At 43.5% G+C, this 14,870-nt stretch overlaps 1 protein-coding gene across 1 annotated transcript in view; it reads left to right on the top strand.

Moving 5' to 3' along the window:
• The window catches only part of gria1a (glutamate receptor, ionotropic, AMPA 1a), a 68,277-nt gene extending 55,743 nt beyond the window's left edge, over nucleotides 1-12,534 (top strand). The window contains 6 exon segments of the mRNA XM_068584034.1: nucleotides 1,654-1,768; nucleotides 6,530-6,664; nucleotides 8,649-8,702; nucleotides 8,704-8,740; nucleotides 8,743-8,810; nucleotides 8,812-12,534. Of these exon segments, the coding sequence (XP_068440135.1) occupies nucleotides 1,654-1,768; nucleotides 6,530-6,664; nucleotides 8,649-8,702; nucleotides 8,704-8,740; nucleotides 8,743-8,810; nucleotides 8,812-8,970 (568 nt within the window). The 3' untranslated portion in view covers nucleotides 8,971-12,534.
• The last annotated feature ends 2,336 nt before the right edge of the window (nucleotides 12,535-14,870 follow it).

Raw genomic sequence — 14,870 nt, 5'->3', positions numbered from 1 at the left:
CATGGAGTTTCGGCAACAGATAACATTCGTAAACTGGTGTAAAGTGTTCCAGTAAAGAATCTGAATTTTGAGTGATGAGTAGAAATTCTTCTCGCCTGAGCTCAGACATCAGTGAGTGTCCAGTGAATTCAAAGAGTTGAGTTCAATCATACCTGCAATGCATTGCTAGAGCATCAATCAGTTATTAATTTTGTTTTATACGTATAACACACACATTTCTTCCTATGAGATTGCTAGTGATGTCTACATATTCAGGCCATACGAACAGCACAGATGTTACTCTGTCGATGCGAGATTCTGGAGCGGCTTACTGACAAAAAGTGTCGAAAACGCTCAAAAGAAAACATCATGTCAATTCTTTTTTGCTTACATTAGCTAACTGGGAATGACACTGTCAGCACAGTAAAAGCTTACCACTTTCTGCACATTGAAAAGCTTTTATTGCGCTTAACAATAGAGAGTAACAGCAGCACCGAACATGTGTATCCAATATATATATTGCACTGCAGGCCTAATTGAAAGTAGCGCTTTGAAAATAAATATACTAAAATTCTTCATTTTACAGGATGTGCTGACGGTCTTCCAACTGCACTCTGTGATCAGTCTGTGAATTGTTCTGTATATATTCTCCCTGTATTCATTCCTGACATGTCTGCCCCCATCCCACCTCACACACAGTCCAGCAGCCTCGCTGACATCCGCTCACCTCAACCCGACTGACCAAACTAACCAAACGACCTGCGGGTCACCACGTCCGCACACTTTGACTTCTTTCCTTCTGCCCGCTCCCAATGGGCCGAGAAAGAAATCGGAGGTTTTACCAGCTCCCGGGAGACCTGTGTTCCCTACAGTTGCGTTGTGCGCTCATGGTTTTGGGGGGAAAAGACTCTCCCCCGGCGTCGGCTGGTGAGAAAGGCAAACCAAATGATCACTGCGTGGAAGAATTGACACGCAGATTGTGCCTTTCTGCGGTCCGTGGGTGGGGAGAGTCTTTGTCCACAGCCAGTCAGCTGTAGTAAATACACACAGCCACCAGAGAGAGAGAGAGCAAGCCTTGGAGAGATGCTTTGGATGAGCTGGTTCATATGGATCCGTGCTCAGGACTCTGTCTGTAGCTGGGCACACCGTTTCCTGTTCAGCCTGTTTGAGGAACACACTTGTGGAAGCAAACCAGGCAGTTAAAACCGTAAAAGCCTAGGTCTGCGTTTGTCTCTGCTGATACTTCAACATCAAATCAACACAGGCTTCTTTCTACTCCCCATCACGCAGTTATGGGTTGAATATTGATCGGTAAGTTACCATAGCAATCTGTATGCCGGCGCCACAGAAAGGAAATTACCATCTGTAGACAGACGTCCACATCCAGAGCATCTCCATTTCTAGTGTCGGCTCTGCCTCCTTCTGAGGCCCCTGCTTGGTAAAACCTGACTCTACTGCTGTATGGAGCGCTCGGCATTTCAGCCCCCATTGCAGAAACACAACTAACACGCCCATCCGAAACCAGCGCTCCTGCTTCATATCAGTAGTTACACGCAGGAGTTTTCTAATATCAACTCAATGTTTCCATGATCACCACCGCCATGCGACCAATCTCTCTATATATCTGTCCCATAGAGTGTCTCCTAATGGCTATCATTTTACATTATTTTCAAGAAACCCAGTAAACCTGGCAGTGTTAAAACTGAACGAGCAGGGCCTCTTGGACAAATTGAAAAACAAGTGGTGGTACGACAAGGGAGAGTGCGGCAGCGGGGGCGGGGACTCCAAGGTCAGAGCCAGTTTGATAAACCCTGCGGGTAACCCACCACCACTGGGAGTGGAGGGTTGTGGGGAGAGGGGTAGCCGGCAGGCACACGCTGAAATACCTCTCGAGCAACACTTAATGCCTCTGCGGTGTGGCGAAGGTCAAAGCAACAGTGTCAAAGAGAGAGAGGGAGGGGGGGGGGGATGATTATAGTCTATTTGGCAGGCGCTGGCTAAATTTGAAGACCGCAAGCGGGGAATTTTGTATCATCCACCCTGCACAAACGACATCTATGTGGATGCTTTGAAATTGACCAGTGTGTCGAACCAGCAGCATCACTGGTGCTCAATAATGTTTGAGCAGCCCCCGAAGGCTTTAAGGATTTGTTCAGTTGTAGTTGTTAACTTTGTGCTTACCTTACATTTTGTGACAAAAGATACAATTGAGACACCCGTGTTGCATTATTGAGGGTGAGCAGTGTGCCGGCTACCCAAAGTGATATAGTAATACACATCTACTGCCTTAGGGAGCAAGCCAATGAAGATAGATGGAGTATTAATGCATATCACTTTGTTTCTAATTATGTTTACGCTGTATATGTATGTGTGTGTGTGTGTGTGTGTGTGTGTGCGTGCGCTTGTGTGTGTGGTGTGACTGTGAAAAACTGTTTTTTTTTTTTATTATCATGAAGCAAGCTCAAGCATTAACGTGTGTATGTATATTTGCTGCTCTGTGTCTCTGAATGAATAACATAAAATAACATGGTATAATATGTTATTTATGTTATTTCCTTATGGTTGGAAGAATCCCAGTAAACCTAGCGGTGTTGAAACTCAATGAGCAAGCCGTCTTAGACAAACTGAAAAACAAATGGTGGTACGATAAAGGGGAGTGTGGCAGCAAGGACTCCGGAAGAAAGGTTAGTCTCCGACCCAAACCCGGTACCTCACAGCACCTCCCAGCACAACCCTGCCTGATCCTAGACCAGCCCCCAAGCCCAGCCCCCAGCCTCCATTACACGCAGCAATACTCCCCATGTGGTTTTTGACGAGTACCCCTGTAGTGGCCCAAACATAAGACCTATTTTGCAAACACATCTATTTGGGGGATAGAAGGACTTTAAGGGTGAGATGCACACAATGACGATGTATGCAGACGCAGCGCGTGTAACGTACTTTAAAATGCACTGCGCATTGAAGTAAAGACGGCGAAGATTATTCAGTCACGTAATGAAGGTAGCAGTAATGCACACGTTCAGATGAATTTGTTCATTCATTGTAAATGCTGTCAAAGCCATGCATCAATCTACTGAAACAAACAATTTAATCAAATCCCTTTTGGCTGCAGCTTTTGATTTGCAATTTTGATTCAAAACAACTAATGAGAGTGACTGCATCATTGCTGTCGCCGACACTTTCTGCCGCTGCTACGACCTCCGCAGCTCACACTGCAGAGGGCTAATGGTGAAAGTCATCAGCCAACATCAGTTAGCACTTCTTTATTTTGTTCTGTCCGAGCCATGACCGTCTAATCCATGTCTGTTGTCACATGAACATGAGGCAGCAGTAAACTTTTATGGGTTAAGAGAGCAGTGCCAATTAAAAGACCATTGTGAATGCTGAAGCATAGTGGAAACAGAAGTACAAAATAAAGCAGGGTCATAAAATCAGCAATATAATATCCGCGGTTTGCTAACATTCGCCAACGTTGGCAATAAAAAGCTAAACACATTGTATATATATATACACATCTTATATTCGGGCCAGTACTCTGGTGGTGCTCTGGTGTCTATTTCTCCCCACTGAGTTTGTGTATTCAGAGATTTAATGTTCATTACCAGCGTGTAAATAAATATTGTTTGGTGGATTAGGTAGGATTGTTACAATGTTTTATATATAGACAACACAGTCACTGTGTACTCCATTCCCCAAAATAGATTACCCAAACACACACACACACACGATCAAGTGCGATGATAACCTTGAGCTTGTGTTGTAGATTGAATATGAATCAGTCTAGAAGCAATTTGCAACTCCTTCCCAAGGAGAAAGAATTAGAGAAAGAAACAGAGAAGGACGCGAGGGAGACGGATGATGATATTAGGCCATCGGACTTTGCTGAAACCCCTCGAACACGTTGACCTTTGCATTCTGGCTCTTATGATAATCCTAGCCCCACTCCCCCAAAAAAAAAAACTCACCGTCACCGTAGCGTGCGCATGTATGGATGCAAACCCTGTCAATCTGCCCAGTCACACCAACTGACCTTATGTCATCCAGTGTTACGGAACAGCGTTTGCTCTCCAGCTCAGGTATCCCTGGAGGAGTTTTGTCAGCCGACCTTCTGATCCCGTTGCCACAGCAGCAGTGCCAAATATTATTTGTTGTCTTCCTTTCCCCCGCTCATATTTTTTCAAACCGTGTTTCATGAGGGGCTGAGAGTCCGGGGAACGCTGCGCTTTTAACTCCGCCGCAGACTCAAAGCAAAGAGGCCCGTTTAAAGAGAGAAAATGCCGTCGGTCAGTCAGGAACATCTTTGCAGTACACTCGCATGAGTCTATATTTAAATGTGGTTTACTGCGAAATTTGAAATCCCTCTGTGTAGAAAATATTCATGTGTTGGGCAACACATCTTTCCTTTTAAAGGAACCGGTTCACAGTTTTGGGAGACGCGCTTTATTCGCTTCCATGCAGGAAGTTTGAGGAGAAGAAGCTTTCCCCTCTCGTGTCTGTGTGCTCACTATGTAACTCGAGCCAGCACCTACGGGTGACAGTGCCCTCGATCTTCTTCTACAACTCTCATCACGGAGCAAATAAGCTCTACTTTTAATATTTGGGGCGGCACTTACAACCTTGAATATGTGCTGCTTTTCATTTGCAGCAATTTTCTCATCTGCTTGAAAATCTCCCAGGCTCTCCAAAACAACTCCAACTCTGCTATTCTCAACAGTTATTATCTGTGTGAGAGAGGGCTATGGCACTTCATTAGTCGCTTTTTTTTTTTATTGGTTGGTGTTAATGGGTTTAAAACACACGCACAAGCACACACAAAGCCTATTTATTCCAAAACACTTCTAAGGACGTGGCCTCTAGGACCGACACTAGGACACTTAGTGAATACAGCTCGTAAATTCCACCAATGAGACGGAAATAATTTGAGAAGTCACCTCAGTCCTCCATAGCACATAGTTTGACGCACGTTCCGCGGTGTTGAAACCAAATTTACATTAAATAATACCGCTTAATGACAGCGTGCGTCTCAATAACGTTTAGCCAAAATGCTTTTATTAGACTAAATGTATTCAAATACAAATTTCCCCAAAGCAGATAAAAGTAGAGACATAATACAGCGTAAACCATCCTCACAGAACAATAGCTTGCCGTTTGCCCTCAATCTCCTCGAGTGACACCCCCTATCTCTCGAACAGATTCACATGAAATAGCATCCTCATTAGACAGCGATTGTTCCACGAGAGCCCTTTACGTTGACTGATTTAAGTTTCAGTGAGCCCATTTAATTACAGGCTATAAATAAGCATGAATGTAAGTAAGTGCCATTGAGATAGAGAATAACGACTATAATAAGGAGCAATGTGAAACTGAAAGACTTGTTTTGTGCTGTTGCTGCATGAACGCATGTGATGTGGGGCGTTGACACACTTTACCTGTACCTCTCCCCTCACACAATGTGATTTTGAGAAAAACAGCCATGTGTTTGGGTTAACGTAGGGGGTTAATATAGGCTTTGTGTGTAATGTTTAGAAATGTATAATCAAGTCATAGAAACTCTTGATCAGCAGCTCTTTTCAGTATCTCGGGCCTGTCTCACAAAGCAAGGTTCAGGCTTTTACATCTTCCTCAATAATATGGCTGACATTTGAATATGCTAAGTAGCCTGGAACTGGGAAATAAATAGGTTTGTCTTTTTCTTCTTCTTGTGAAGAAAAAGCAGAACATGGAACTTTTTCATTAATGTTGCTTGGGTTGATGTGGAGAGTAGCACTACGACTTCATAAAACCTGAGACCGAAATGTAGCTTTCATAAATCACTGGGACCGAATTGGCAGTGTGACATGCTTCCTCTTTTTTAAAATTAAAAGGGCTGATCTTCGCTCAGTAAAAAAATACCTTTTTAGAGTCTTATTGAATTATTGAAACATGAATATGACTACATTTATCTACATTTATGCAAAGCATTTCAAATTATATGCAGCAGTTATTAAAGTCTTTTTAAACTACTTCTTTGTTAGAAACCCTGTTTTTTAGCGAGAGAGGAACACTAGCATATATGTCTTAAATAAACATCTGATGGAACAAGTTTTCTTAGTTCCTCTGTGCTCTCTCCTTCTCTAATTTTGATGTGATTGCCGTATTTTGTCCCTCCCAGGATCCTGTAGGGCCGCTGCTTGCCCTTATTACGTTAGCTAGTTTTTGTCAAACTGAAAAGCCAGAGTTGCATCCAAAGTTATCCAGCTAACATATTAAATCCCACTTTGTGAGACAGGCCTAAACAATGCTTTATTGTTGATGTTTTATGTTTGTGTGGCGTTTTATAGCTGTGTCTTGTCCTTGTTCTTTCATGTGTGTGTTTGTGTGCGTGTGTGTGCGCATTTGAATCCCTGCACTTGTTTTCCTGCTAGTGAAACTTAATATGGTGTGTGTGTGTACGTGTGTGTGAATCAGTGTGTCTGTCCTCAGTTTTCTGGTCCTACATGTGTGTGAAGCTGTAGAGTGTGTCTCCACGATCGCGCCTCACCGCTCCCCTCTCCCTCCGCCTCCCTCCCAGGACAAGACGAGCGCTCTGAGCCTCAGCAATGTGGCGGGAGTCTTCTACATCCTGATCGGCGGCCTGGGCCTGGCCATGCTGGTGGCGCTGGTGGAGTTCTGCTACAAGTCCCGGACCGAGTCGCGCCGAATGAAGGTGTCCACCGCGCGGGCAGCTGCCGCCTCAGCCGCTCAGGCCTTTCACTGCTCAGCCTTAGACAGTGGTGCTAGCGCCCCCTACACAGAGCTGCAGAGCTACGGCCTGTACGCCAACAACACTGTTAAGATATAAGGGCAGAGCACAGCCACGGGGTAGGAAACGCTGTGATTCATGATGATGATGATGATGATGATGATGATGCTGATGACACCCGCCTCCTCACCCCTCCCGCCCATCTAACCGTGATCACAGTAGGGCCTCTCACGGCTTCCACCGCAGTGCAAACGCTGTCCTGTGCCTCTCTCTTCCTCTGCAGCTCCCTCGCTCAGTCTTCACGTCACTGGTCGTCTGCAGTGTTGTTCCATCACTTGATTCTAAAATTGCCCTCATGCCTGTTTCTTCATGAAGTCCACGTCTTTTGTAGCACGGTAGCTTACATGGTAACAAGACTAACAAGTCTTTTTTTTTCGTGCGTTAGCATATAGCATCTCTCGTGTTAACCTTTAGAGGGCAACCCTTTACACTGTATTATATTGACTATATTTTGTATTATATTGACTATATTTTATATTATATATATATTAATATATTATATTGACTATATTTTATATATATATAAATATATATTACATTACACATGACACCTTTTTAAGAAAAAGGCTCCCTGTAGTTAAATCCCATCACTAGCGTCATTAAAAATAATCTCGTGGCACACAGTCACAAATGAAGGCATTCCACTTGGCAGCACAGGTATGAAGGCAATTTGAATTACAGTGGTACATCTACCTACCTCTGTCGCTCTGAGCAAATCTCTCCCCTGCTCCCTTCTCCTCTTTTTGCTGACTGTCTCGCAAACGCAGGGCCCATTGTAGTGAACATCTTTTATCTGTACACCATAAGGCAGGCCTGGTGCGGCTCACATGTGTTCCATCTCTGCTTTAACCTCGAACACTCGAACTGTTGTATGTCCACAGATCTGCAGTCAGGACTTGTTGCTTGTAAAAAAAAACACCTCCCTCCTCCCGACAGCAGAAAAATCGTAGCTGTTAGTCATCGGCTTCGTGGATCAATTTGCAACAAACAACCTTTGATTCATTCTTCAACATGAAAGCCTCTCCCTGATATGCTCTTCCTGTGAACAGCCAAAGGAAAAAAAAAGAGAGAAAGAAGCCAAGCAGGGCCAAGACAAGGAGGGATCTTCGAAGTGAATCTCTTATGTTTTAATCAGCCCACGAAGAGGCACCTGATCAGTATGCTGATGAGCTTGGCGAGCGGCCTATTAGTGCAGCGGCGCCTTTATCCTGCATGGCTTGAAAGAAACAACAACGTCGTTCCAATTAGAGGCCGGTATAGTTCTCCAATCCCCACGCAGCACTCACCGGTCGCTTCAGATCTCACGCACTTTGCCCAATTTAATCAGCGATAGAATACGGGAGGCAGGCAGACACCAGAGAAGGAACACACACACATCATTACATCGCCTTTTTCGAGCCCAGTGGCTTTTATTGCGCTAGACTGGAGAATGGAGCTCTTAGACCAATGAGTGAAGCGTCAGCTCTCTTCTTACTGCCCACACTTCACTCTGCTCCTCCTGTTACAAAGCAGAACATTGATGCCCATTGTCCGGCGCCGTGGTTTACCACCCGCGAATATCACCCGGGCCCAGATAGAGAGGGTGAAAGGTAGCACCCTAGACTCCTAATGGCTCACTCTGCTCTGGGTTTTCTTGGCGTGCCAGCACCACAGTCAGATAGTGACATAAACAGCTGCTAATGCGCATATAGTCATGTAGTAAAGAAAGAGAAACTGCATAGTTTATCTTTACTACAGTATACCTGAAAGACCTTTTCAAGCATATATTGCTTCGCGCTGCTAGCTGTGACTGTTTCTCTGCTCTGATAATGATGCATGTATGCGTGTGAGACTAAAAACCTGGTGTGTAGACTAACTGTAGTCCCGTTTTTCGTTTTGTTTCTGACAGCAATCCATCAACGACGCCATGCGCTGCTCCACCCTGACCAGGATGAGTGGCAACGGGAGCGGCGGAGAGAACGGGCGAATCCTCACCCACGACTTCCCCAAGACCGTTCAGACGCTGCCCTGCATGAGCCACACCGCCAGCATGGGACTGGGTGCCTCCGGCATGTGATCGTCACATGACTGTGCTGGCGGCGGGGAATAGGCAGGGCGGGGGCAGAAGAAGAGCACTAAAGACTCTAATGACCTCAAGAATCATGGCCGTCCGGTTTGACCCATCCACCCCCCTACTGGCTGTCAACGCGCCCGACTTGAACAAGACTTAACCTACTGCCAAAATGCACTCTCGAACCGCTCCGTACAAGCTAGGAAGAGACTCGCGACATTTTTTTTTTTTTTTTTTTTTTTTTTTTTTTAAATACGTGGATGTGATGAAAAAAAAAAAGGAAAAAAGAAGTGTGCTGCAATAAAGAAGCCGTCGACGGGGCGTGTTTTTGGATTTTGTTTTTTTACAGTGTTCATTTGTGTGAGAAAAAAAAAATAAGAACTTTGTTCTTCAGTGTGACGCCTGCGCTGTGCCATCTCGATGGAGCTGTTGACGTTAGTCTGCGTGTGCAATACCTTCACCTCCACTGCTGACCTTGTACTACCTAGATGCTTTCTGATGGCGTGTCTTTGCACAGACGTGGCAGAGGAGGACAAAGACTGCTGCGATGGTGCCATATTGTTTTGGGACGCTCTCGTTCACTCACATTTACACGCCATTTTTGTATTTATTTTTTTCGGAAGGACCGCGTGCTCTGTGTAGCATAGCCAGTTTTTATGATATATTATATGATTCATACTGATGTTAAAACGCAAAGAGCTGTGTCAAAAGTAGTTTGATTTTATTTATCCTCAGCTGAGGGTCAACGGCGGTTCAATCCGCGGCTGACCGGGCGACAACAAAACGTGCATTGCTGCTACACCTCATTCAACACGTCATGCCTTGTCTTTGTGCCATAGGACCATTCTCACAAATGCACACAGATACACCACACACTTATTGCTCCTGGGTCACGTGTTCGACCAACAGGTAAATGGAGAGTTTGACTATTTAATGATGAGGGAAAAACAGATTCATAATGAGAATAAGGCGATAGAATAGAGAAAACACACTGACGCATTATTCTGTGGCTACGTACTGAGTGACCTTACACTGTATCCTACTGTGACATTCATAGCATATCCATTGATATACTAGGGGTCAATTTGCAGCAAGCGCTGAAGAAGAAAGATTGACAGATTCTGATACAACCTGCTCAAACTGTTGTGGGATGTGTTGCTGCATGGTCCACTCCCTCCTGTGATGTATTTCCAGCTGTATGTCGTTTTACCGGAACGGCAGCGCAACTATTCACTCCCAAATTATCGAGCCCCCCTGCAGATCGTGCACGGCCTGTAAAAGGAAAGTGGGCCTCCTCTGGCGATGGAAACACTTGCTGTGACTGACAGATCCACAGTTAACTTTATCTGTGTTTATTGGAAGTCAAGGTCCCCGCTGTGGAGTTCTCCCTTTTCGGATCGAGTCAAGTAAACAGAAATGAGAAATTAGAGGGGTGGCAGGCCCCTGAACGGCAGAGGGGTCAAAGGGCAGACAGCATGGCTTTGGCATGCAGGCCTTAGGAGAAAATTCCACCTGAAAACATTTGCAATACTCGCAACTCAAAATGACTATGGATGATGTACTTTGCATTTCTTGCCCCATTTGGATTTATTTTCTGTTCCCATGAGTGACTGACCAACATTGACAGCAGCAGAAAACAGACTTTAGGTCATGTGATTTAGAATGAAAGGACAGAAAAAGAACACGGCTGGCATGACTTTATATTTACATATATTTCATATTGTCAGAAACCCCCAATGAAAGGACATGACAACAACATCTTCTCTTTCTGTGAAGCGACACTGAACTTTGACTGCATTTCCAAATGAATATATGATGTTTTGAGGGGATTTGATTCTTTCTTAGCTCACTGCCCTGTCTGTGACACTCAGCCATAAGCTATTGATTACTACAGAAAGCATACATAATTATTCTTAAGCAGTTCCTAATGATATAGCTCAGTATTTTTCTAAAACAACTGGGCACTGTAGTTTTAAACGTTACTTGAACATAAGTATATAATGCATGTGTTGGGGACTATTTTCAGCAGCGGATTCATACAAATTTGGTGCCATAATGACAAAATACAGCAGTGTGGCGAGTGCCCATGTTCATAAGGTGATGAAGGAAGCCAGTACAGTTGTTTTACTGTCAATAATAGCAAAGGATTAAGTACTAGTACATCAGGCTCTGACTACACAGGCAATACTTGTTTGGTAGGATCAAATCCATTGTTGATTTTGTTCTTTTCATGGGAAAAGGTTGACAATAAGAAAAATATCCTTTAAACTCATCAGTCTCACAGGTGAAAACTATCAAAGGGACCCGGTGAGAGTTGTGCACTCTGCATCACAGTAAAGGGTGTATTATATGCCCTCTTCCAGCTCCAGCACCGTTTCCTCTCACCTCCCCCCCCCCCCCCTCTCTCTCTCTCTCTCTCTCTCTCTCGCTCTCCACCTGCACAAATAATCCACTGCAGAGAGAGTACAGCCGTTTGATCACCTGTGTGAACAGAAATCATGCGGAAAATTGGAAATCATCAGCTTAAGTCCAAGCAGACGAAGCAAGTTGAAGGAAGAAAAGGAAGAAAAAAAACACCAATTGCTGTAATTCATCACAACACAAGTCCTGAAATGCACTGAACATCATCAGCATCACCACACTAAGAGTCCAACAGTGTCCAATGGTGTGATTTTATTGAAATGGGATTTCCCGTGCTGCCGGAAGCCAGCGGTCAGCTTTAGATTACGGACCGCACAGTGTAACTGACCTCTGGTTTCACAGCGGAGGTCAAGCGTCTTCACAAAAGCTGCACTCATCCCGGCTTCCACAGTGGGTTGTGTGTTATTTTTCTTCTCCTCTGAGTTTTCTGCTTTAAAGAATATGGTACCAAATCTGATATATGACCTCTCTCTTTCTCGACGTCGTCACACGTGAAAGACAAATTGGCTGTCAGAGTTTATTGGAATCATACATACCTCCACCTATTGTGTATATAAAAGGCGTTTCTCTTCCCATCGTGAAAATATTTGTTCCACTCCCCCATCATGCCTCAGTGTACCTGAATTAGTTACCTACCGCGTGAGTACTTTTCCTTTCTTCCCTTCATCTATGCGTCTTCTTTTGCTGATGTTGTATTAATTAGAACAAGGCACAGCACTCTTCAGTGAAGGCTTTACCTTCAGACAGATGTTTTATATGCCATAACGGATTTGTAAAAAAAAAAAAAAAAAAAAGAAGACAAAAAAAGACACTCAATGTTTGTATTATAAAGGAGAGTTGGGTCGCCGGGAGTGTTACACTTTGAAGAGTTTAAAACAATGAAACACTCACACACTGATGTTGAATAATCTGTAGACGCTAATGTTGTTTAAAGACAGTTTTGAGTTTATTTAATTTTGTTTTTGCAGTTTCAAAAAGGATTTCTTGTTGGTGTTTTTTAAGTGCTTGAGATTTAACACCATTTGAGTATTTCTTTGTCGTTTACCTTTTCCACAGTATTTTACTACTGGAATTGAATCACCAGTTTGTTCAACAGAAACATCATTATTGTTGTTTTTTTTTAGACTATGGAAAGGGTGTTATTGAGTTTTTAAATTAAAACAATGGTCAATAAAAAAAAAAAAGTCAATAAATACAACTATTAGGATTCAGTATTTTGAGAAATAATCTTTTTTTTTTCTAACCAAAGTGTCCTGGAAGGAAGTCATCATGCTTTTGTAACAGAATAAAGATATAAACAATTTTTTTGTTTAGTTTTATTTCCACAGGAGTCGCATATCTCGCTCCGTGCCTCGGGCGTGTGGGGTATGACTGCGTATGGGATATGACTTTTGATATGACAACAGAGAGCTGCCTGGGCCAGAGAGAAGTGCAGCGATCCAAAAATAATCTGTCTTGTTTATTTTACCGGGAAGACCTATCGAGATCAGAAATCTTTTTTTTTTTTGAACCTGGCCAAGATAGCAGCCGTTCAAATTCACATGTAACACAACATGGCACACAATCACAATAAACAGACGAACAGCTGATTAATGCAGTCACATATCAAGACGTACAGCTTTCCTCGATCACCACATGCTTTATCATGCACTTAAATTTATCATTGGACATACATTGAACAAAACATTTGAAAAGCTGCGTTGTGTGACAATCATAAAGAAGCAACTTCCTCGTGAGATTTATACAGATTCAAAGGTCCAGACAACATTTAGCACCGATATAGCAAGAAGGAAACAGAGTTGAACCGCAGATTAGATCATAACATGTTTCTGCCGGTCTTTCTTTTAGTAAGGAGTGATTCGTTCTGTGCTGAGAGAGAGGAAAAAGGAGGATGACATGCGACAATCGTGTGAACCTGGTGGTTGAAACTGTTGGACCCAAAGCTCCCCTCCAGCCCACCAACGTGGTCTCTCTCAATACTAAATACTGCATCACTATCTCTGACCGTAGCTGGTAGTCTTGTAGATTGTGTTTAATGTGTGTGTCCACCACACAACAGGAATATCCTAATTCACTTTCCATTGACATTGTTTTTTTTTGTGCTGAGTGACAACGACAATGTCCCGGTACATGAACTCAATTAATTGCATTTTATGCCTATTTCACGACCTGCCGTGACTCTGCACTGTTCTGCCACTTAATTCAGTAATCATTTTAGGTTTTGACTAAGACACATCTTGCACACAAGCTTTTTTCCCCCTACAACCATGATCCCACCTTCTTTATAATGCGCTCCACCCAGTGGCACCATCAGGCAAGAGTTGAGGCCCTTTTGGGGGTTTAGATTCCCATAGTCACTCTTCTTTTTGCTCGGTTTTTGGTCCTCATCAACTCCTGTTGGGAAATGTCTGTCTCTTGAACTGCTTAACGCTAACAGCTTCCTTCAACAACATTGGAAACAACTTCGAAGTCTGGAAAACCAAAACCAACGAGCTGAAAGACAGGTGATCTCTCTCTAACGCTTGGTCACTGCGAGAGGCCCCAACAGAATAGTCTGCTTTCCACTTGTTGCTTCTTCCCCTGCAATTAAACGCTTCTTCACCGTTTTTGACATCAATATCTTCGCCTTGCCTTTACATTACTCGTCTGTGGCGCATTAATCCACTTAATTCAGTCGGACAAATCATTTGGGATAGCCCATTATGTAGATATGGATCATATACAGCGTTAATAATGGCGTCTCAGCACTGTCCTCATCACTCAAGGAACAGCAAGCTCAGCACAGCAGGGAGTGGGGAGATAATAATGACTTCCCCTTGGAGGGAATTTCAGCTCAGAGCATGCAGGTGGAGGTGGGGCTTTCTGTATTTTTTTGGGCAGTGTTTTTTTTATTTTTTATTGTACTTTGGTGCATATGACGACAAGTCGTAGGAATGTACCCTTGACAATCTGAGCCAGTTATATCGATGGCCATTTTGAGTCTGACAAAAACAGCACTTTAGCAAAGTTAATCCAGTCTTCAACTCGCTCTTTATTAGACATCTGTTTTATGCCTTTTTTTAGATCAATTCACCAGAATGTTATCACCCTACACACAAACTGACAGTGGCAACATCAATGAAGTTGAGCATTCGGAGAGAAATTCTCAGCATACCTGAATGTGCCCGAACTCTGCGTATTGACTGAATATTTAGGTTGTCATAATATTTATTTTTCTTACCTTGATTGCGTGCATTCTGCTTTGGAAATTGCATCTGTGTGCAAAACGGTTGAAACGAAATGTCACTCGGGGAAAAAACATGCAACAGTCATTTCTCATATTGTTCAGTAGGGAAAGGGGAATTATTATGATGAAGATACAAATATAGAATGTCCCATTGTGTGGCATATTGTTTAATGTGTGTATGAGTGTGTGTGGTAAAGAGATAGCAGGGTGTCATGCTGTGTCACACCCGGTGATTAGTGACATCGCCGACTGGAGAGGCCCCGCTCACCCTCACTCTGACACCCCAAGGCCTATACTGTATAATTATCATCTCTATCTTTCTCTTTTGTAAGCTCGGTGCTTCCGCAGCATTTTTTTCTTCCCTCACCCAGTTCTGAAGATTCTCGTTCATGATTGAGAAAAAAAGGTGTTTG

This window comes from Clinocottus analis, unplaced genomic scaffold (genome assembly GCF_023055335.1).
Source record: "Clinocottus analis isolate CAN_PGR_092001 unplaced genomic scaffold, fCliAna1.0.p SCAF_10, whole genome shotgun sequence".
NCBI lineage: Eukaryota > Metazoa > Chordata > Actinopteri > Perciformes > Cottidae > Clinocottus > Clinocottus analis.
The sequence above is the reverse complement of the archived record's forward strand: the minus strand, read 5'-3'. Positions and strand labels throughout refer to the sequence as shown.